Source organism: Rhinopithecus roxellana, chromosome 19, assembly GCF_007565055.1.
Source record: "Rhinopithecus roxellana isolate Shanxi Qingling chromosome 19, ASM756505v1, whole genome shotgun sequence".
Taxonomy (NCBI): Eukaryota; Metazoa; Chordata; class Mammalia; order Primates; family Cercopithecidae; genus Rhinopithecus; species Rhinopithecus roxellana.
This window is the reverse complement of record NC_044567.1, coordinates 23,946,713-23,968,855: the sequence shown is the minus strand read 5'-3', so window position 1 is coordinate 23,968,855 and position 22,143 is coordinate 23,946,713. Positions and strand designations below refer to the sequence as shown.

Sequence of the window (22,143 nt, the reverse complement as noted above, 5' to 3'; positions counted from 1 at the left end):
TCGGCTCACTGCAACCTTCACCTCCTGGGTTCGAGCAATTCTCCTGCCTCAGCCTCCCAAGTAATTGGGATTACAGGCGCCTGCCACCACGCCCAGCTAGTTTTTTGTATTTTTAGTAGGGACAGCGTTTTATCATGTTGAACTCCTGACCTCAAGTGACCCACCTGCCTCGGCCTCCCAAAGTGCTGGGATTATAGGTGTGAGCCTCCAGGCCCAGCCTAAATGGTACACTTTGATACATTTTGACATATGTACCTCCATGAAACTTTCACCAGAATCAAGATAGTGAACATACGCACCAACCCTGTATTCACTTTCTCCAAAGTTTTTTAAACATGCTCACTTTCCCCAAAAGTTTTCTCAGGACCTTTGTTATCCCTCCTTCCCACCCCTCCATAAGTAACCTCCCTATCCAACCACCTATCTGCTTTTTGTTACTATAGATTAGTTTGCATTTTCTATAGTTTATATAAATGGATTCACACAGGATGTGTACTTATTTTGTCTGCCTTCTTTCACTTATGACAATTATTTTGAGATTCCTCATGTTGTTGCATATATTAATATATTAATTGTTTTTTTTTATTTCTGATTAAGAGTGCATGGATATACTACAAATTGGTTATCTAATTAGCTGTTTACATATATTTGGGTTATTGCTAGTTCTGGGCTATTACAAAGACAGATACTATGAACATTTGTGTCTACATCTTTGTATGGATGTATGTTTCATTTCTCTTGGGTGAATACTAGGAGCAGAATGACCAGATTGCTTTGTAGGTGTGTATGTTTAAGTTTTTTTTTTTTTTTTTTGAGACGGGGTCACTCTTGCCCAGGCTGGAGAGCAGTGGCGTGATCTCAACTCACTACAACCTCTGCCTCTTGGGTTCAAGCGATTCTCCTGCCTCAGCCTCCCAAGTAGCTGGGATTATAGGAATGTGCCACCACACCTGGCTAATTTTTGTATTTTTAGTAGAGATAGGGTTTCACCATGTTGGTCAGGCTGGTCTCAAACTCCTGACCTCAAGTGATCCACCCATCTGGGCCTCACAAAGTGTTGGGATTACAGGCGTAAGCCACCATGCCTGGCCAACTTCTTAAGAAATTTCCAAACTGTTTCATGAAGTGGTCATACCATTTTACATTCCCATCAGCAGTTATGAGAGTTCCAATTTTTTCACGTTCTTGTGTATACTTGGTATGGTCAGTCCTTTTAATTTTAGCCATTCTTTTTTGTTTTTGGAGATAGAGTTTCACTGTTGCCCAGGCTGGGTGCAGTACTGTGATCTTGGCTCTTTTGGCTCATTGCAACCCGTGCCTCCCAGGGTCAAGTGATCCTCACATTTCAGACTCCCGAGTAGCTGGGACTACAGGCATGCATCACCACACCTGGCTAATTTTTGTAGTTTTTGTTGGTTTTACCATGTTCCCCAGGCTTGTCTTGAACTCCTGTGCTCAAGTGATCCGTCTTCTTCAGCCGCCCAAAGCACTGGGATTATAAGCATGAGCCATCACACCTGGCCTTAATTTTAGCTACCCTATTAGGCATGGAGTGGTATCTTATTGTGGTTTTAATTTTTATTTCCCATATTTTCATGTTCTTATTAGCTATCTATGTATCTTGTTTGATGATATGTGTGTTCAAATAATTGCCTATGTTTTATTAGGTTTCTTTTTTTTTTTTTTTTGAGACGGAGTCTCGCTCTGTTGCCCAGGCTGGAGTGCGGTGGGGCGATCTCTGCTCACTGCAAGCTCCGCCTCCTGGGTTCACGCCATTCTTCTGCCTCAGCCTCCAGATTAGCTGGGACTACAGGCGCCCGCCACCACGCCAAACTACTTTTTTGTATTTTTTAGTAGAGACAGGGTTTCACTGTGTTAGCCAGGATGGTCTCGATCTCCTGACCTCGTGATCCGCCCGCCTCGGCCTCCCAAAGTGCTGGGATTACAGGTGTGAGCCACCGCGCCCGGCGATAGTTTTCTTATTTAAACTTCTTTAAACATTTTTAATACAAGCCTTTGATCAGATACAATTTTAGGTTTTACATTTAGGTCTAAGATCCATTTTGAGTTAATGTGTGTATATGGTGCAAGGTATGGATTCAAGTTCATTTTTTTGCATGTGGATATCCAATTGTTCAGCACCATATATTGAAAAGGCTATCCTTTATCCACCACATTGCCTTTGTGTCTTTATCAAAAATGACTTATCCATATGTACACAACTTGATTTTGGCATTACTGTGAATCAGTGTTATTTAGAATAGTCTACATGGGAAAAATCAAGGTTGTATTCTGATACCCTCTTTATATTTGTAAGTAAATCCTTTAATCTGTAACCTAAATATAGAAAAATGCAAATCCTAAGTATATAGCTTGATGAATTTTCACTGTCATAACTACTACATAGATTAAAAAAAAAAAGGCATTGCCAACACCCCAGAGGCCCTTTTCATCTTCTTTTTCAGTCACTGTCTCTTCTTGCCATAGGAAATTCTTGTCCTCCTGTGACCATTGATGAGTTTTGCCCTTTTATAGAAATAGAGTGAAACTCTGTCTCAAAAAAAAAGAAATAGAATTATATATGTACTCTTGTGTCTGTCTTTTGCTTAATGTTTTATTTGTGTGAGATTCATTCATGCTGTTGCATATAATAGTACTTCTTGTTTTTGTGTATTATTTCCTTGTATGAATATACCACAGTTTATTAATCTGTTCCACAGTTGTTAGGCATTGGGTTGTTTTCAGTATTGTTTAATAATGCTGTTATGAACATTCTTATTCAAAGGAGTGCAAATAGGTAAGTATTGTCTATAGACACATTCCTGGTCATAGTATATACATACGTTTACGTATGTATACATAGTATATACATATCTATAGTAGATACTGACAACATTTTCTAAAGTGGTTGAACCAATTTATGCGTCCCTGCTGAGATCCCTCCAACCCCTGCAGCAGTATATGAAAGTTATTCACCATTTTTGTTAGTACTGGATATTTATAGTTTAAAAAAAAATGTTAGTCATTCTTGTGTATGTGTGGTATTGTCACTGGGTTTTAGTTAGTATTTCTCTGGTGACTTCATATGTTTATTGGTCGTTTGGTTACCCTCTTTAGTGAATTGCCTAATCAAGTTGTTTGCAATTTTTCTTTTCTTTTTTATTTGAAGTGGAGTCTCACTCTGTCACTCAGGCTGGAGTGTGGTGGTGCGATCTTAGCTCACTGCACCCACCACCTCCCAGGCTCAGGCAATTCTCCTGCCTCAGCCTCCTGAGTAGCTGGGATTACAGGCACCCGCCACCATGCCCAGCTAATTTTTGTATTTTTAGTAGAAATGGAGTTTCACCATGTTGGCCAGGCTGATCTCAAACTCCTGACCTCAAATAATCGTTCGCCTCAGCCTCCCAAAGTGCTTGGATTACAGGCGTGAGCCACCGTGCCCAGTCTCCATTTTTCTATTGGGCATTTCTTAGGTTTCTTAAAGATTTTAAAAAACGTAACTGGGAGATATCTTCTTTCTTTTTAACTTTATATCTTAAAGGTTTTACCCCTTTGATGAACTTCCTCCAAACTCCCTTGCTATAAAGACCAGGAAGATAAGCCTTTTTGTATGTAATGATAATATGATTTTTATTTTTATGAATTGGGGTTACCCTTATTTGGCACATGGCAGTTCAGTTTTCTAAAACTAAATGATCATTTTGGGTGGGCGTTCCCTACCCTCTTGATGGGCCCATGTCAGTTTGCCCCTTATTTATTTGGGACAGCGTTTCTCCACAGTGGCACTATTAACATTTTGAGTGGGATAACTCTTTGTTGTAGGAGCTCTCCTTTGTGAGATGTTTAGCAATACCCCTGGCCTTTATGCACTGGATCCTAGTAGTGTTTCCACCTCCGCTCTTTTTGTGACAACCAAAAATGTCTCCAGACATTGCCTGGTATGCTTGGGATGAGCAGTGGTGGTGTTAAAATTGTCCCAGTTAAGAATCACTGATCTAGGTTTATTTTGTGGTTATGTTACTGGTTGCCTGGACATGCGGAGCTCAAAATTACCTGTCTTATCTAAAATATATATGGAAATGCAAAGGACTAAAGATAGCCAGGACAGTTTTGAAAAAGCAGGTCAAAGTGAGAGATTTGATCCGCCAAATATACTGATTTATTGTATGTAAATATAGAGTAATTAAGACAGGCTGAGGTTAGCACAGTGATAGATCCATATAAATATAAATATAGAGAACCCTAATTCAGTCCCACATGTATCCAGAAACTTGATATTTTTATAGAAGTGCCCCTATAGCTTGTAGGGGAAAGGAACAACTTGGGGGTGGTTCTGGGCCTATTAGATGTCCATATGGAAAAAATTGAAATTGGACCCCTACTTTATACCATATACAAAAATCCATTCTAGGTACATTAAAGACTTACTTCTGAAAGGCAAAACTATTAGGATTTTTAGAGTATAGTGGTTTTCAAACTGTTTCTAAGAACCTTGTAAAGAAAGAAACATGACTCGTAAGGGAAGGGGGAAAGTGGATCAGGGAAGTTCTAGGTCTTTCATCCTTATTTTGGAAATTTTAAGCAACATTTCTTTTTTTTTCTTTTTTTTCTTTTTTGAGATGGAGTCTCTTTCTGTCACCTAGGCTGGAGTGCAGTGGCACGATCTTGGCTCACTGCAGCCTCTGCCTCCCAGATTCAAGTGATTCTCCTGCCTCAGCCTCCCAAGTAGCTGGGATTACAGGCGTGCGCCACCATGCCCAGCTAATTTTTGTATTTTTAGTAGAGATGGGCTTTTGTCACGTTGGCCAGGCTGGTCTCAAACTCCTGGCCTCAGGTGATCCACCTGCCTCGGCCTCCCAAAGTGCTGGGATTACAGGTGTGAGCCACTGCGCCCAGCTGCAACATTTCTTTAAAAAGAAAATAGTCCTACACTTTAGAAAAAGATTGAAAATCAGTGCTGTGTGGCATAGGTTCATTTCCGAGTTTATGTAATCTCAAGCTTTCTTTTTTTTTTTTTGGAGACAGAGTCTTGTTCTGTCACACAGGCTGGGGTGCCATGGCATGATCTCAGCTCATTGCAACCTCTGCCTCCCAGATTCAAGGGATTCTCATGCCTCAACCTCCTGAGGAGCTGGGATTATAGGTCTGCACCACCTTGCACAGCTAATTTTCGTATTTTTAATAGAGATGGGATTTCGCCATGTTGCCCAGGCAGGTCACTCCTGGGCTCAAGTGATCCTCTCGCCTCGGCCTTCCAAAGTGCTGGGATTAAAGGCGTGAGCCAGTGGGGCCGGCCTCAAATTTGTTTTTTGAAAACAGTATTGGACCTGCTCATGTAGGTCTTTCTCTGCTGTAAATCCTTTAGGGCCAAGGATTCTCTTTTTCACTGTTTTTTCCATGGTGTCTGGCCATGGGATAGACTCAATGTAATAAATGATTGTTGGCCAGGTACGGTGGCTAACGCCTGTAATCCCAACACTTTGGGAGGCTGAGGTGGGTGGATCGCCTGAGGTCAGGAGTTCGAGACTAGCCTGACCAACATGGAGAAACCCCGTCTCTACTAAAAATACAAAATTAGCTGGGTGTGGTGGCACATGCCTATAATCCCAGCTACTCAGGAGGCTGAGGCAGGAGAATCGCTTGAATCTGGGAGGTGGAGATTGTGGTTAGCTGAGATCATACCATTGCACTTCAGCCTGGGCAACAAGGGGGAAACTCCATCTCAAAAAAAAAAAAAAAAAGATTGTTAAATTAATTCAAGCCATGGGAGTAGAGAGAATGTTTAGAGAGAAGCAAAGAGAAAGGAGGTTACCTTTAAGAATATTTATATTTAGGAAAAGGGAGAAACTAATGTATGAGAATAGTTAAGAACAGTGTTACAGACATTAAGGAAGAAGAAAATGTGTTTGCTATGTTCCAAGAAGGCAGTGTTTGACTGTATGCCTAAGAGGTTACATATATGGATGTTGGAGTCACACAGCAGGATTCAGTCACATCCAAGCTCTACCATTTAATAACCATATGATACTGGGCAAACTACTGGACTTTTAAAAACCTAGTGTTCACATTTGTAAGATTGGGATAATTAATGTTATTTGGTGATTAAGAGGTCCCTTGATGACCTTGAGAAGGAGCTTTCAGGATTATGAGATTAAAAGACAGATTATATGAGCTTGATTCTATAGTCAATGTTTTTGGTCTAAAGAACGTGGAGAAACTTAATAGGAAAGATACGTTGATACTGTAAAGAAAGATTTTTACAGACATGAAATTATTTTCTTCAGAGATCCTTGCAGTTATACATTTTAAATCATGTTATTGGGAGTAGTCTACAAGTACATAAAGTTATTTAAAAAATCAAATTGGACTTTTCCTATTGAAAGCATGTTTCTCAAGATCTTTGATAAAGTAAACTGAATGGTAGAGAAATGCTTTTTAAACATGTTTAAGTTTCATGTTTCAGATTATGGTATGAAATTTCTAGAAATAAACCTTACATCCTGGTTCCAGTTTTCTTCTAGGAAAACTGCCTACGTGTAAGTTACTTATGCTATTTTTTTTTATTACTTCTTATATAAGACTCCCCTGAAAAAACCACTCTGGCTGCAAAGTTATCTGCTAAGAAGCAGGCATCCATATACAGAGATGAAAATGATGATTTTCAAGTAGAGAAGAAAAGAATTCGACCCTTAGAAACTACGCAGCAGGTAAACAGAGTTTATTGGCAGTGACGTAATCCAGTTAGTTACAGCTGAACATGGTAGTCAAGTATCAAGTTTTTAATACACTTGTAGAGATTAGTTGGGTCATGTGACAGCCATAAATTAAATGGTAATTTGTTGTAATTTCATTTTGTAGAGTTACTTGTTACAAAGGAGTTTGTTATTATAGCAGATTATTCACAGTAACATGTCATTCAAGTGAAACTGCATGGTGTTTCTTATATATGAGGAATTTGATAGTAAAATATTTACTTAAGGCATATCTTAGTGATATACTACTTTGCACTTTTTAACTCCTCTATTGTTTTTATCTTAAAATAGCATTTTCTTTTGGCTAAAATACCTTTGATATGATTATTAATGTTATGGATGTTTTGGAATTGATAGTTTTAATGTAATGGCAAGATGTATTCTTACTGAAATTTTAAGATTGATACATGATAAAATATGCACATTTATTTCTAAAAATTACTAAAAGGCTTGAATTACCATATATATAATTATTATTATTATTATTATTATTTTTTGAGACGGAGTCTCGCTGTGTTGCTTAGACTGGAGTGCAGTGGCCCAATCTCGGGTCACTGCAACTCCACCTCCTGGATTCAAGCAATTCTCCTGCCTCAGCCTCCCGAGTAGCTGGGATTACAGGCACGCACCACCAGGCCCAGCTAATTTTTGTATTTTTAGTAGAAATGGGTTTTCACCATGTTGGTCAGGCTGGTCTCAAACTCCTGACCTTGTGATCCACCCACCTTGGCCTCCCAAAGTGCTGGGATTACAGGCGTGAGCCACCACCCCTGGCCAAATGACCAGATATTTTAAATGAAATTTGAATGTAGATGAACACAGTATTTTCTCAGAATTCATGGCAGTGAGATAGGAAGGCTGGGATTTTAATAGATTTAGTTACAAATAAAAAAGATAATTATTAGGCTGAATGCAGTGGCTTACGACTGTAATTCCAGCACTTTGGGAGGCTGAGGCGGGAGGATCTCTTGAGTCCAGCAGTTTGAGACTAGCCTGGGTGACATAGCAAGACTCCCTTCTCCACAAAAAAAAAATAAAAGAAAGAGCCGGGTGTGGTGGCATGAGCCTGTAGTCCCAGCTACTTGGGAGGCTGAGGTAGGAGGATTGCTCAAGCCTAGGAGTTCAAGGCTGTTGTGAGCTAAGATCATGCAATTATGCTTCAACCTCGGTGACAGAGCAAGACCCTGTCTCTAAAAAATACATAAATAAAAACATAAAATTAAAAAAAATTATTAATTTGGATGTTATTTGTAGGTAAGTAACTGGGTACTTTTAACTGAGTATACTCGAGGTTCTTGCATTCTTACGTAGTTTAACTGTTCAACTCACAATCTTTATAAATTTCTATAATTCAGCCTTGTTTTTAGAAATAGAATGAACTAGTTTATTTTTATCAAAGTACCAGTGGCAAATGAGGTGTGAACCTATAGAGATTTCCCCCCGACAAAATGTGTGCATAGAGTTGCATGTCCTCAGGTAGGGCTCAACATAAAACATTTATTCCCTCACTTCATTGGTTCTCATTTCATTTTTGGCAGGAATTAGATTACCAATAGAAATGCTTTTCTCCCCAGTTATAACGTTAGTGAATAGATCTTTCACAAGTAGGAAAAAGCATGGGTACAGTTTGGAAAGAAAACAGTGATATTTATAAAAGAATTTTAGTCAAAGACAACTTGGTTTATCAAATATCTAGGAAGTAACAGTAATAATAGTAATCGAGTGATTTATTACATTCTGTAGGAAATCATGACTATTTACATTAAAAGTTTTATTCTGAGTTCTTTTCAGTGTAGAATTATGCTTAAATTTTGATTTATTTTCCAATTAGATATGTGATTGGACTTTGCAATAATACTATATTTGATGTCCATATGATGGGACTTTTACGAGAAGTTCATTTTACAATACTCTAATTTTGATACATCACTAATTAAAGATAGTTTGGCTAAGATTCATGAGTCGTTACTATGTTCTATTTCATTTAAGTGTTGTAATTAGGTGCTGATTTGCATTTTTAAAATTTGTTTTATTATTGCCGGTTAGAAATAGTCTATTTTTGGATGCAGAAAAAAAATACATAGAGCTGTTTTGGCCTTTGAGAACAACTAGCCAGTTAAACTTCTAGTTTACTTAAACTTCATTTTGGTTCTGTGTTTACAGATTAGAAAACGTCATTGCTTTGGAACGGAAGTACACAATTTGGATGCAAAAGTTGATTCAGGAAAGACTGTAAAACTCAACTCCCCATCGGGAAAGATAAACTCCTTTTCTCCACGGAAAGTATGTATTAATGCCATTGTTTAGTTTTAAAGAAGGAAAATATGGAATTTTCTAAATCAATTTTTGACAAAAGAGGAAGAAGAGTATAATACAAAGGACAGTAGAAACCAACTCAGAAGTCCTCAATGCTGTCACATCTGTTACTAACGTGTGGGATGGCAAAGTCTATTCATCTATGCCTCGGTTCCTCATTTATAAAATAAGAGAATTGGACTAGAGAGAGATCTGAAAGTCATTTTTTCTGTTCTGTATTTTAATGTTTGTAAACTCTCCAACTCCTTAAAGTTCTTTCAGGATCCTTAGGGCAACAGTTCTCAAGGAGGAGTCCAGGGAGTTCCAGATATTGAAATTTTTTGGAGGGGTGGTCTGTGAGGTGAAAATTATTTTTGTAATAATATTAAGATGTTGTAGGTCAGGCGTGGTGGCTCACGCCTGTAATCCCAGCACTTTGGGAGGCCAAGGTGGGTGGATCACTTGAGTTCACGAGTTTGAGACCAACCTGGGCAACATGGCGAAACCCTGATTCTATAAAAAATACAAAAATTAGTCGGGTGTTGGGGTGTGCACTTGTAGTCCCAGCTACTGGGGAGGCTCAGGTGGGAGGATGGCTTGAGCCCAGGAGGCAAAGGTTGCACTGAGCCAAGATTGCACCACTGCACTCCAGCCTGGATGACAGAGTGAGACCCCGTCTCAAAAAAAAAAAAAAAAGGAAAAAGTGTTATTGCCTTTTGGATTGTCTTGACATTTGTACTGGTGGTACAAAAGCAAGAATGGGTAAAACTGTTGGTGCCTTAGCAAAAATCAAGGTTTTGGCTCCAACCTTTATATATATATATATATATATATATATATATATATTATGATAAATTGAGAGACTTGGGTAAGTAACTTTTTTGTCAAAACCAGTTCCTTTATATGGAAGGAAAAAGAATGTGGGACTGGATTTAATGATACCTTGTATCTTTTTTTTGAGACGGAGTCTCGCTCTGTCCCCCAGGCTGGAGTGCAGTGGCGGGTCTCGGCTCACTGCAAGCTCCACTTCCCAGGTTCACGCCATTCTCCTGCCTCAGCCTCCCAAGTAGCTGGGACTACAGGTGCCTGCCACCACGTTCGGCTAATTTTTTGTATTTTTAGTAGAGACGGGGTTTCACCATGTTAGCCAGGACGGTGGCTCACGCCTGTAATCCCAGCACTTTGGGAGGCCAAGGTGGGCAGATCACGAGGTCAGGAGATACTTTATATCTAATTGAATTCTAGCACCTTTAAATTCTAAGGATGCTTTTCCTGTCTTGCTTTTTATTATATGATACTAGGAGTACAGTATTGTTTTTAAATAAAAATATTTATTTCAATTCATAAATTAATAGTTTAGTTCTCTTATTCCTGCAAAGGTGTAAATCTTAGAATCCTCACGTTTTTCAAATCTGTAGTTGCATTACTTTTGACCTCTCTTCTTCCATAAATTAAATGATAAATTAGTTTGATGATTTCTGTTTTGCCTGAATTTGACATTAAACTTTTTAGGTTCTTCAAATTTTTTTAGTTTATATGAAAATAATTTAGTTTCCACCCAGTGGATTGGAGAATTAGACAGTTGTCTCTTTATTTTTCTATCATTTCTAGTCTCCTGACTTTCTTTTCAAGTTGGAAAATAGTGTCAGTACCTTTTCTTATATGATTAACTTTCTGGTGTCCACTGCTTGATCCCTTTCCTTACAGTTTAGATTCATTTTCTTAATCTGACAATTCATATGTCAAAGATCTAGTGAGGCATCTGCCTCCACATGGTCAAAATATAGTTAAGAAAAACATTGTTTTTTAGAATAGTATGTTAACATTTTGAAATTATTTTGTTCTATCATTCCTAATCATTTTCTCTAGATTTGTTTATATTCTGTTCATTTTTTTAGTAAACCCTCACAATAGATAGGGTTGTCTTCAGATACATTCTTATGCTTATACCTGCTTTTTATTTATTCATAAATAAATGCTAACAATCTTTATATACTTTAATTAAAGTAATTATATTTGATTTAATGTAGCAGTAGCATATTATTTTAATTCATGACTTGGGCCTGGTGTGTGGAAGACACTTGGGTCCAGCAGAGTGCGCTGTTGACCTTCCTTCTTACAAAGTGTTAACACTGGGGTGATCCTTAGGTTATTTTGTTTTTCCTTTTTCTTCCTCCCATACCCTATTTTTTCTTCCTTCCTACTCTTCTTTCTTTTAATTTATGCTTTTAATTTACTTTTATTTAAAATAGCTATTTAACACAACTGCATATATATGGTGATACTGATGCTTACTGTGTTATATGCCAGACACTCTTCTAAGCACTTTAGAAATATTAATTCACCTGGCAAATACAGGTTCATGTGAGTTGATGCTTATTGTCATGTTCTTTTAACTTTTCTTTGGGTTTGACAGTTTTCAAAATAAAAGAATTTAACTCAGTCTTTATAACAACCCTATCAGGAAGGTATTAATATTTTTCCCAATTATACCTGAGGAAACTGAGGCACAGAGTATTTAAATAACTTGTTCATGTCACAAACCTGGTGAGTAGAAGCTGGATTAAAACCCAGGCAGTCTGACTCTGGAATTGGTCCTCTAAACCACCTCACTATTCTGTCTCTGAATAAACTCTGCCAGATGACTTTTTGATGACAGTTCATTTTTATGCTGTTACAGGTCATGTTACATGCATTACCGTGTATGTAATTTATTCAAGATTCGTCCCTCTTTTAGTGTCTCAAGGCCCTGTCTTTTTTCTTTACAATGCTTACTGAAATTTATAATTATTTATTTATTTTGTAGGTTTAACTGTTTTGTTTGCCTCATTACCAGACTGACTATAAGGACAAGTGCAATGTCTCTTTTTTTCAATTTTCGATAACCAGCATCTGGCACAGAGCCTGCACTTAGTAACTACTTGTATTATTTGTTGAATAAATGAATGAAAGAAATGACCATAGTTAAGTAGATGCATGATTCACCACTATTTCTTATAGCTCACAATTTTTACTCAGATCCTTATACTTAAGAGGGTATGACAGTATTGTTAAATACAGGTGACTTAATGTGGATTTAAAAATTGTTTTTGGCCAATCATGGTGGCTTATGCCTGTAATCCCAGCACTTGGGGAGGCTGAGATAGGCTGATCACTTAAGCCCAGGAGTTTGAGTTCAGCCTGGGCAACATAGCGAGACCCTGTCTCTACAAAAAACAAACAAACAAAATTAGCTGGGTGTGGTGGCTCATGACTGTGGTCCCAGCTACTCAGGAGGCTGAGGCAGGAGGATTGCTTGAACCCAGGAGGTGGAGATCATGCCACTGCATTCCAGCTTGGGTGACAGAGCGAAACCCTGTCTCAAAAAAAAAAAAAAGAGTAATAACATTTTTTGAAAAACCTTTAACATTATAAAAACCGATAGAGAATAAAAATTAAATGTTCTCCCTTATATTAATCCCATCCCCCTTTCTGCTTCCCAGAAGCAAACACCATGAACACTTTCATGAGGATCTTTCTAGATCCTTTTCTATAAATTTATAAGGATATTTTTAATAGTTCTTTTATAGTTTTGTTTGTGCATTTAACTCTCTTGTTTATGGAATTTATTTTCATGCATGTATGAGGTCAGGCTCTAATTGCATATTTTCCCAAATAGTTGATCAGTTGTCCCAGTGTCACTTAATAATTTTTCCTGTTTTGAAGTTTTGCTGTTATCATGTACTGGATTGTTATATGTACTTGGATTGGTTCCTGGACTTTTTTTTTCCTCTTTAAATTTTTATTTTTTTTCACAGTATGGGTGAAAAAATATGTCAAAGAATTCCACTTGGCTTCAAACAGAAAAGCAATAGATCCCTGCCCTAATTCTATTCTTCACCAATTCCTACTATCTGAAGTAAATAATTTTCAATCATTTTTCCTTTTTATTCTGATAGTTTCTGAAGTAGCATGCATATTTTGCTTTTCTCTTGAGTTTTCAGTGTTAGATACTTTCTGTTGTCTTCCTCCTATCCTTTTCTCCTTTCTCATTACTTCTCCCCTTTAGCCTCCCAGCATTTGGCATTTGTATTATTGTAATTCTGTAAATATTTAAAACTGATTACAGTTCTTTCCCCAAACCAGTATTTTTTTTTTTTTCTTTTTTTTGGTGCCAGTAGTTGTCTTGTCCTTTGCTTAGTTTTCTATGTACCTATAACTATTTATCTCCAAACTCTCTGTTAGAACTTAAAATCTATCCATTTAAAGACATCAAGTCAAGATGTCCATATTTTTAGACTCAATATTTACTGGAAATAATGAAAAATACTCTTATATTGAACTAAATTTTATATTTCTAAATAACTTTTTTTCTGAATATAAAAGCATCTTCTAAGAAAATTTGGGAACCACCAAAATGTGTACTTAAATTATTAACATTAATCCTGAATTAAACTGTCTCTTCAGTATCAACCCGATATTTTGCCTGCTGTCTATTCTTTTTTTCTTTCTTTTTTTTTTTTTTTTTGAGGCGGAGTCTCGCTCTGTCGCCCGGACTGGAGTGCAGTGGCCGGATCTCAGCTCACTGCAAGCTCCGCCTCCCGGGTTTACGCCATTCTCCTGCCTCAGCCTCCCGAGTAGCTGGGACTACAGGCGCCCGCCACCTCGCCCGGCTAGTTTTTGTATTTTTGGTAGAGACGGGGTTTCACCGTGTTAGCCAGGATGGTCTCGATCTCCTGACCTCGTGATCCGCCCGTCTCGGCCTCCCAAAGTGCTGGGATTACAGGCTTGCGCCACCGCGCCCGGCCTGCTGTCTATTCTTAAGTGCGCACACGTGCGTGCACACACACATGCAATGTTATCTATTGCTGTAACAAACCAACCATTTATTTAGCTTACTGTTGTGGGGGTCAGCAATTTAGGCTGGGCTCAGCTAGGCATTTCTTCTGCTGATCACAGGTGGCCTACTCATGCGTCTATGGTCAACTGCAGGTCAGCTGTTAAGTCAGCAAGGCAGCCCTGCTTCAGGGAGTTGACTGGTAGTCAGCTGGGACCATGAGGTGGGTCTGTCTCATCATCTAGCAGGCTAATTCTGGTTTATGTATGTGGTGGCCTCAGGGTTCCAAGAGCAGCAAGAGAACAAGCCCCAGTGTGCAAATGCCTTTTGAGTCTCTGTTTGTGTCAGGTTTGCTAATGTTCCAGTCACCAAAAGCAAATCACATAACCAAATCCAGACTCAAGTGGTAAAGCTCACATCTTGGTGGAAAGAGCTACAAAGTGACTTTGAAAGGGGGCTTATATACAAAGATAAGTAGAATTTGTTGCCATTTTTGTTATGTAGTACATGTTGCCATATTTGTTACGTAGTAGTATATATGTTATGTAGTATATATATTACAAGTATATATATATTTGTTATGTAGTAAACATTTCCACCATAGAGAACACTACTATATTTTCTACAAGTTTGCAAAAAAATCGTAATTATTGGGCTGAGTGCAGTGGCTTACTCCTATAATCAGGTGTTGTACAGCGCTCAACCCCTGTAAAGGGGTTGATACTGTAGTATATATTACATATATTTGTTATGTAGTATATATTACATATATTACACATATATTACATGTATACTCCCCACACACAAAATTAAGATTATAGTGTATAGCTTTTATTTTTCACCTGATATATCACAGTCATAGTAAAATTTAGCAGGTCTATTTTGTTGGATACTTTTTTGTTGTAATCTTTTTTCCTATGCCAGTGGTTGGCAAACTATGACCTATGGGCGGAATACAGCCTGCTGCCTGTTTTTATAAATAAAGTTTTTTTGAATGCATTTTACATTTGTTTATACATATTGTCTGTGGAACTTTTGTGTTATAATAGTAAAGTTGAGTAGTTGTGATAGGGACCATATGGCTCACAAAACCTAAAATATTTACTCTCTGTCCCTCTATTTATTTATTTTTCTTTTCTTTCTTTTCATGTTCAGCCAGCAGGAAAATCTCTGACCTTTTAGAGAAAAAGTTTGCCAACCCCTGTTCAATACTCTTTTAATCTTGATTAAGTTAGGCCAGAGGTTAGTGGAGTTAGTGTGAATCTCTTGCCTTGTCTGCAAATTTACCTAGGGGTAGGATGATAGAATGGATGACTAATTGCTTGAGTGTTTCCTTCAGTTCCAATAATTATGGCTTTTTTTTTTTTTTTTTTTTTTTTTTTTTGAGGTGGAGTCTTGCTCAGTCACCCAGGCTGGAGTGTAGTGGTGCAATCTTGGCTCACTGCAACCTCCACCTCCTGGGTTCAAGCAATTCTCCTGCCTCAGCCTCTCGAGTAGCTGGGATTACAGGTGCCTGCCACCATGCCTGTCTAATTTCTTTTTATTTTTAGTAGAGACGGGGTTTCGCCTTGTTGGCCAGGCGTGTTTCAAACTCCTGACCTCAAATGATCCTCCCGCCTCAGCCTCCCAAAGTGCTGGGATTACAGGAGTGAGCCACTGCGCCTGGTCCAATAATTATAATTTTTTGAGAGCTTGGAGAAAACATAGTAGTGTTCTCTATTGTGGAAATGTTTAATGCCCCAAAATTTCAAATCTTCTTTATCATATTGAGTGAACTTGGTGAATATTTCAGAGAAAGTTGACAAAATTCAGCCATTCCTCTAAGTTTTCTTGATGTGTAGATACATTAATGAAATAAATATGTATAGCAAACCAGTTGACATGAGTGTAGCTATTCAGTGGTAATAGTATCTACAATTGTCATGTAGAACGTTTTCATTCATGGATACTGGGTATGGAAAGATAACTTTACCTTTGAAAACTACTTCGTTAATTGACCAACTGTCTGCCCAGTAAATTTATCTTTTGGTTATTTTAGCTTTTTAAAGGTTTGACTGCCACAACATTATAGAGAAATTGGAAGTACAATACAAACATCTTTTTTTATTGAGCCGTTTGAGAGTATGTTGTTGCCCTGATGTTCCCTCACCCTGAAATACTTTAGTGTCTATGTCTTATAAGCAAAGGCATTCTTATACATAATCACAATATAACCAATAAGAATCAAGAGGTTAAAAAATTGATTCATTGTTGCCATCTAATACTCAGAACCAGTTTAAATTTTAGCAGTTGTCCTAATAATGCTTTTCTAAAAGCAAAAGAATCCAGTCAGAACCATACATTGCATTTAGTTATCACTTTAGTAAATTCTTCAGTCTGGAACACTTCCTCAGTCTTTCCTTTACTGTCATGATTTTGACACTTCAGAATATTACAGTTTATCTGGAATGTCTCTTAATTTGGGTTTTCTCCTCATAAGACTGAGGTTATTTATCTTCAGCAGGAATGTGACAGAAGTGATGCCTTCTGCTCATTGCATCTTATGAGGTGGCACACAGTTTCATTTTTTCTCATTATTAATGATTGATAACTTGATTAATATGATATCTGCTAGGTAAAAAATATAACTTTATAGTTATCTTTTTGCCTTTATAAAAGAGGACTTTGTGGGGAAGAACTCTGAAATTATATAAATGACATGTCCTTATAAAAAATTCAATTTGGCCGGGCTTGGTGGCTCAAGCCTGTAATCCCAGCACTTTGGGAGGCCGAGACGGGTGGATCGCGAGATCAGGAGATCGAGACCAACCTAGCTAACACGGCGAAACCCCGTCTCTACTAAAAAAATACAAAAAACTAGCCGGGCGAGTTGGCGGGCGCCTGTAGTCCCAGCTACTTGGGAGGCTGAGGCAGGAGAATGATATAAACCCGGGAGGCGGAGCTTGCAGCGAGCTGAGATCTGGCTACTGCACTCCAGCCTGGGCGACAGAGCGAGACTCCGTCTCAAAAAAAAAAAAAAAAATTCAATTTACTCATTTATATCTTTATAGACTTATGATTTTCCATTTTATTCAGTGGGTTATAATTATTATAATATTTGTTTTGGTACTCAAATGGGAAGCAGGTTAAGTTGATTGTGTCTTTCTGACATATATCAATCATTCTTGGAACACTTTGTTATTTTTTGGCACAAGATAGTGTTCCAGGCTCACCTTATATTTTCCCTGCCCTAGCCTTGGATTCAGCCATTCCTCCAAGGAACCCTGGTTCCATTTAGTGAAAAATAACATTGAAATGCTGCGTTCTGGGAGTTAGCTTTGCTCATTGCTTTTGGAGCTGCTGCTCCAGGCCCTTTCAGCAGACAGCTAGAGAATATACAGAATACATACACAAACCCAGACTCATAGACATATACATTTATATATTTTTTCTCTGTCTGTCTGTACACTGAAAATTATGAGTGTTTATACCAATACATCCAGTTCCATTCCAGTACCAGAGGGCCCATTCTAATTTTCTTCCTTTCTGTATGTTTAACTAAAAAACCTTGTTTCTGATTCCTCTGAAAGTTAAATGCAGAATTACCATATGATCCAGAAATAACATTTCTAGGCAAATATCCAAAAGAATTGAAAGCAAGTACTCAGATACTTGTACACCAATGTTCATAGGAGTGTTACTAACAATAGCCAAAAGGTGGAAACAACCAAAATGTCCACTAATAAACAAACGAATAAACAAAATGTGGTATATACATACAATGGAATATTATTGAGCCTTAAAAAGGAAGGAAATTCTGACATGTACTACAACATAGATGAAACTTGAAGGCATTATGTGAAGTAAAATAAGCCAGTCGTAAAGGGACAGATATTGTATGATTTCACTTATAATTTCATTTTCCAGTTATTCGTTACTATTGTAGAAATAGAATTCATTTTTGTATGTTTACCCTGTAACCTGCGACTTGCTAAATCACTTATTGGTTCTAGCTGATACTTTTGAAGTTTCTTCAGGACTTTCTAAGTACACAAAGTTGTATGTTTCATTCCATGGAAAATACTATTTTATTTCTTCCTTTACAGTGTTTACCTTTCATGCAGTACAAGGCTGAATTAGAGTGATGAGAGTGGATACCCTTGCCTTGTTCACAACCTTGTGGTGGAAAACATTCTGATCCCTCACTGTTCTGTATGAAATTTGTGCTAGGTGTTCTGTGTATGCCCTTTTGTCAGGCTAAAGAACTTTCCTTCTATCGCTAGTTGGCTGAACATTTTTCTAATGAGTAGTTGTTGGATTTTATGTTTAAAATTTTACTGCATTCCTTGGTAGGATTATATGTTTTTTCTCCCATATCCTGTTGATATGGTAAATTACATTGATTAGTTTTTGAATGTTGGCCTGACTGTAAATTAGTGTAATAAAACCTGCTTGGTCATAGTGTAGGCCTCATTTGTTACAGTTGTTAGGTTTGATTTGCTAAATTTTGTTAAGGATTCTTTGCATCTATGTTCACAAGAATATTGGTCTATAGTTTTTTGTAATGTCTTTATCTGGCTTTGATATCAAGGTAATGTTGGCTTTATAAAATGAGTTGGGAAGTATTGGTATTACTTCTTCCTTAAATTTGTGATAGAATTCACCACAGAAGCCATCTTGCCCTTATATGTTATTTTTGGGAAGATTTTTACTTTTAAATTTGATTTTTAAAATGAATATAGTATTATTCACATTTTCTGTTTCTGAGTCAGTTTTAGTAATTAGTATCTATCAATAAATTTGTCCATTCAAGTTTTTGAATTTATTGGCATAATGTTCAAAATATTCTCTTATTTCTTTAAATGTCTGTAGGATTTGCAGTGATATGCCCTCTTTCATGTCTGATATTCATAATTTCTGTCTATCTCCTTTTTTTTTGCTCAATCTAGAATTCATTTTGCTCAATCTATAATAGGTAGTAGAGGTTTATCCATTTTATTGATCTTTTAAAAAGTTTTTGTTGACTTTCTGTTTTTCCATTTTCTATTTTATTGGTTTCTGCTTTTTTTTTTTTTTTTTTAAATTGCCATTGTTTTACTTTCTTTGGATGTAATTTACTCTTCTGCTAGCTTCATAAGATTGAAACTTGGCCAGGCATGGTGGCTCACCTCTGTAATCCCAGCACTTTGGGAGGCTGAGGCGGGCGTATCACCTGAGGCCAGGAGTTCGAGACCAGGCTGGCCAACATGGCAAAACCCTGTCTCTATTTAAAATACAAACAATTAGCTAGGTGTGGTGGTGGGCGCCTGCAATCCCAGCTACTCGGGAGGCTGAGGCAGCAGAATTGCTTGAACCTGGGAGGTGGAGCCTGCAGTGAGCCGAGATCGTGCCATTGCACTCAAACCTGGGCAACAAGGGCGAAACTCTGTCTCAAAAAATAAAAAAAGAAAAAAAAAAGAAGATTGAAACTTAAATAGCTGATAACTGATTTTGGACCTTTTTTTTCTTCCTAAATAAAACACCAGTGAAAGCTATACATTTCCCTCTAAGCACTTCTTTATCTGTTTTTTTGATTTCCCTTGTGATTTTTTCTCTGATCCAAGATTTATTTAGAAGTCTAGATAAACACTAACTAGGTGTATTTTTCCTAGATCTTTTTCTCTTATTGAGTTCTAATTTATTTTTGTGTGGTTAGAGAATAGAGTCTATGATTTCAATTCTTTTAAATTTGATGATCTGTCTTGGCGAATGCTCTGTGAGTTTTTGGAAAGTATGGGTATTCATTTATAAAAATCAGTTAGGTCAGGTTTGTTGATTATCTTGCTAAGATCTGTATCCTTGCTGATTTTTTTTTTGGTCTACTTACAACTGAATTAGAGAATACAATAAGGGTCCTATAATTGTGGGATTTGTGTTTTCTTTCAATTCTACCAGTTTTTGCTTCATGGGTTTTCATGCTGTTATTAGCTGTATACACACTTAAGATTATTATGTCTTCTTGATGTATTAACCCATCTGTCATTATGAAATGTCTTTGTTCTGAGATCCATTTTGGCTAACATTGATATAGCCACTCCGGCTTTCTTAGGATTAATGTTTCCATAGTATGTATTTTTCATCCTTTTATTTTTAACCTATTTGTGTCTTTAGATTTAAGATAGGTTTCTTATAAATAATTGTCTTCTTTATTTATCCAGTCTGACAACCTCTTCTTTTTAATTGGAACACTTATACTATTTACATTCAGTATAATTATCACTGTGGTTACTATTTGTTTTTTGTTTATTCCAACTTTTCTTTATTCCCCTTTTCTGTCTTCTTTGAATTAATTAAACATGTTTTAGGATTCTATTTTACCTTCACCATTGTCTTCTTAAGTATACCTCTTATTTTTATTTTTGGGAGTTGCTTCATACTTTGCATCTTAAACTTATCACAGTGTACCTTCAAATAATATTTCAACTCACAAATAATGTGTAAGAACCTTCTGCCAATACACTTCCATGTCCACTCTCCCATGTTTTCTGCCATTTTTGTCAAATATTTTACTTCTACATTTATCATAGCCCTCACAGTGTTTTGTTATTTTTGCTTTAAATCATCAGCTATGTACAGATTTACAAATGAGGAAAATAATTTCTTCCTTAACCCTCTAGTTTTTCACTTCTGGTGCCCTTCATTGTGTAGGTCCAAGTTTCTGTATTATGTAACTTTTCTATTAGCTTGTAGAGGTTTATTTAACATTTGCATTGCAAAGATTTTTTTCAGATTTTTTCTTACCTTCATGTTTTTAATGGTAAAATATATATAACATAAAATTTACCATTTAGCTGTTTTTAAGTGTAAATTCAGTGGTATTATGCATATTCATATACTATTATCCCGTGCCAGAACCTTTTCATCTTTCCAAACTGAAACACCATACCCATGAAACAATATCTCTGTATTTCCCTATTGTCCAGCCCCTGGAAAAATGCCATTCTCCTTTCTGTCTCTATGAATTTGACTACTCTAGGTACCTCATATAAGTGGAATCATACAATATTTGTCCTTTTGTGTCTGGCTTTTTTAAAACTTAGCATAATGTTTTCAAGGTTCATCCACCATGTAGTATGTGTCAGAATTTTATTTCTTTTTATGGCTGAATAATATTCCGTCCTACGGATATACCACATTTTGTTTGTCCATTCATCTGCCAGTGGACATTTGGATTGTTTCCATCTTTTTGGTATTTTGAATAATGCTGCTGTGAACATTGTTGTACATACCTGTTGGAGTCCCTGTTTTCAATTCCTTTGGGTATACACCTAAGAGTGGAATTTCTGGACCATATGCTAATTCTATATATAATTTTTTGAGGAACTGCCAAGCTGTTTTTCACAGTGGCTGTGCCATTTTACAGTTCCATCAGCAATGCACAAGGGTTCCAATTTCTCCAGATCTTTGCCAACCTCATTATCTGTTTTGTTGTACTTTTTAATAGAATAGCCATTTTTGTGGGTGTGAAATGGTGTCTTGTGTTTTTGATTTGCATTTCCCTAATGATTACTGATGTTGAGCATCTTTTCTTCTGCTTATTGGCCATTTGTGTATTTTCTTTGGAGAAATGTCTATTCAACTCCTTTGCCCTTTATTGAGATAGGGCCTCACTCTGTCACTCAGGCTGGAGTGCAGTGGCACTATCTCAGCTCACTGCAACCTCTGCCTCCCAGGATCAAGCAGTCCTCCCACCTCAGCCTCCCGAATACCTGGGATTACAGGTGCATGCCACCATGCCTGGCTAATTTTTTGTATTTTTAGTAGAGACATGGTTTCCCCATGTCGGCCAGGCTGGTCTTGAACTCCTGGTCTCAAGTGATCCACCTGCCTCGCCTTTCAAAGTGCTGAGATTACAGGCGTGAGCCACCACTCCCGGCCCCATTTTTTTTTTAATTTAATTTTTATTTTAAGTTCGGGGTACATGTGCAGGTGTGTTATGTAGGTAAACTTGTGTGGTAGGGGTTTGTTGTACAGATTATTTTGTCACCCAGGTATTAAGCCTAGTACTCATTAGTTACTTTTCTGATCCTCTCCCTTCTTCCACCCTTTACCCTCTCTAATAGCCCCATTGTGTGTTGTTCCCCTCTATGTGTCCATGTGTTCTCATGATTTAGCTTCTACTTATAAGTGAGAACATGTGGTATTTGGTTTTCTGTTCCTGCATTAGTTTGCTAAGGATAATGGTCTCCAGCTCCATCTATGTTTCTGCAAAGGACACAATCTCATTTTTTTAATGGCTGCATAGTATTCCATAGGTATATG

General features: G+C 37.3%; 1 protein-coding gene across 1 annotated transcript in view; it reads left to right on the top strand.

Moving 5' to 3' along the window:
• BRIP1 (BRCA1 interacting protein C-terminal helicase 1) overlaps positions 1-22,143 on the top strand; it is a 183,703-nt gene that overhangs the window by 7,265 nt on the left and 154,295 nt on the right. The window contains exons 4-5 of the mRNA XM_030922502.1: positions 6,580-6,707; positions 8,916-9,035. Coding sequence (XP_030778362.1) covers positions 6,580-6,707; positions 8,916-9,035 — 248 coding nt within the window. The remainder of the gene's footprint in view (positions 1-6,579; positions 6,708-8,915; positions 9,036-22,143) is intronic.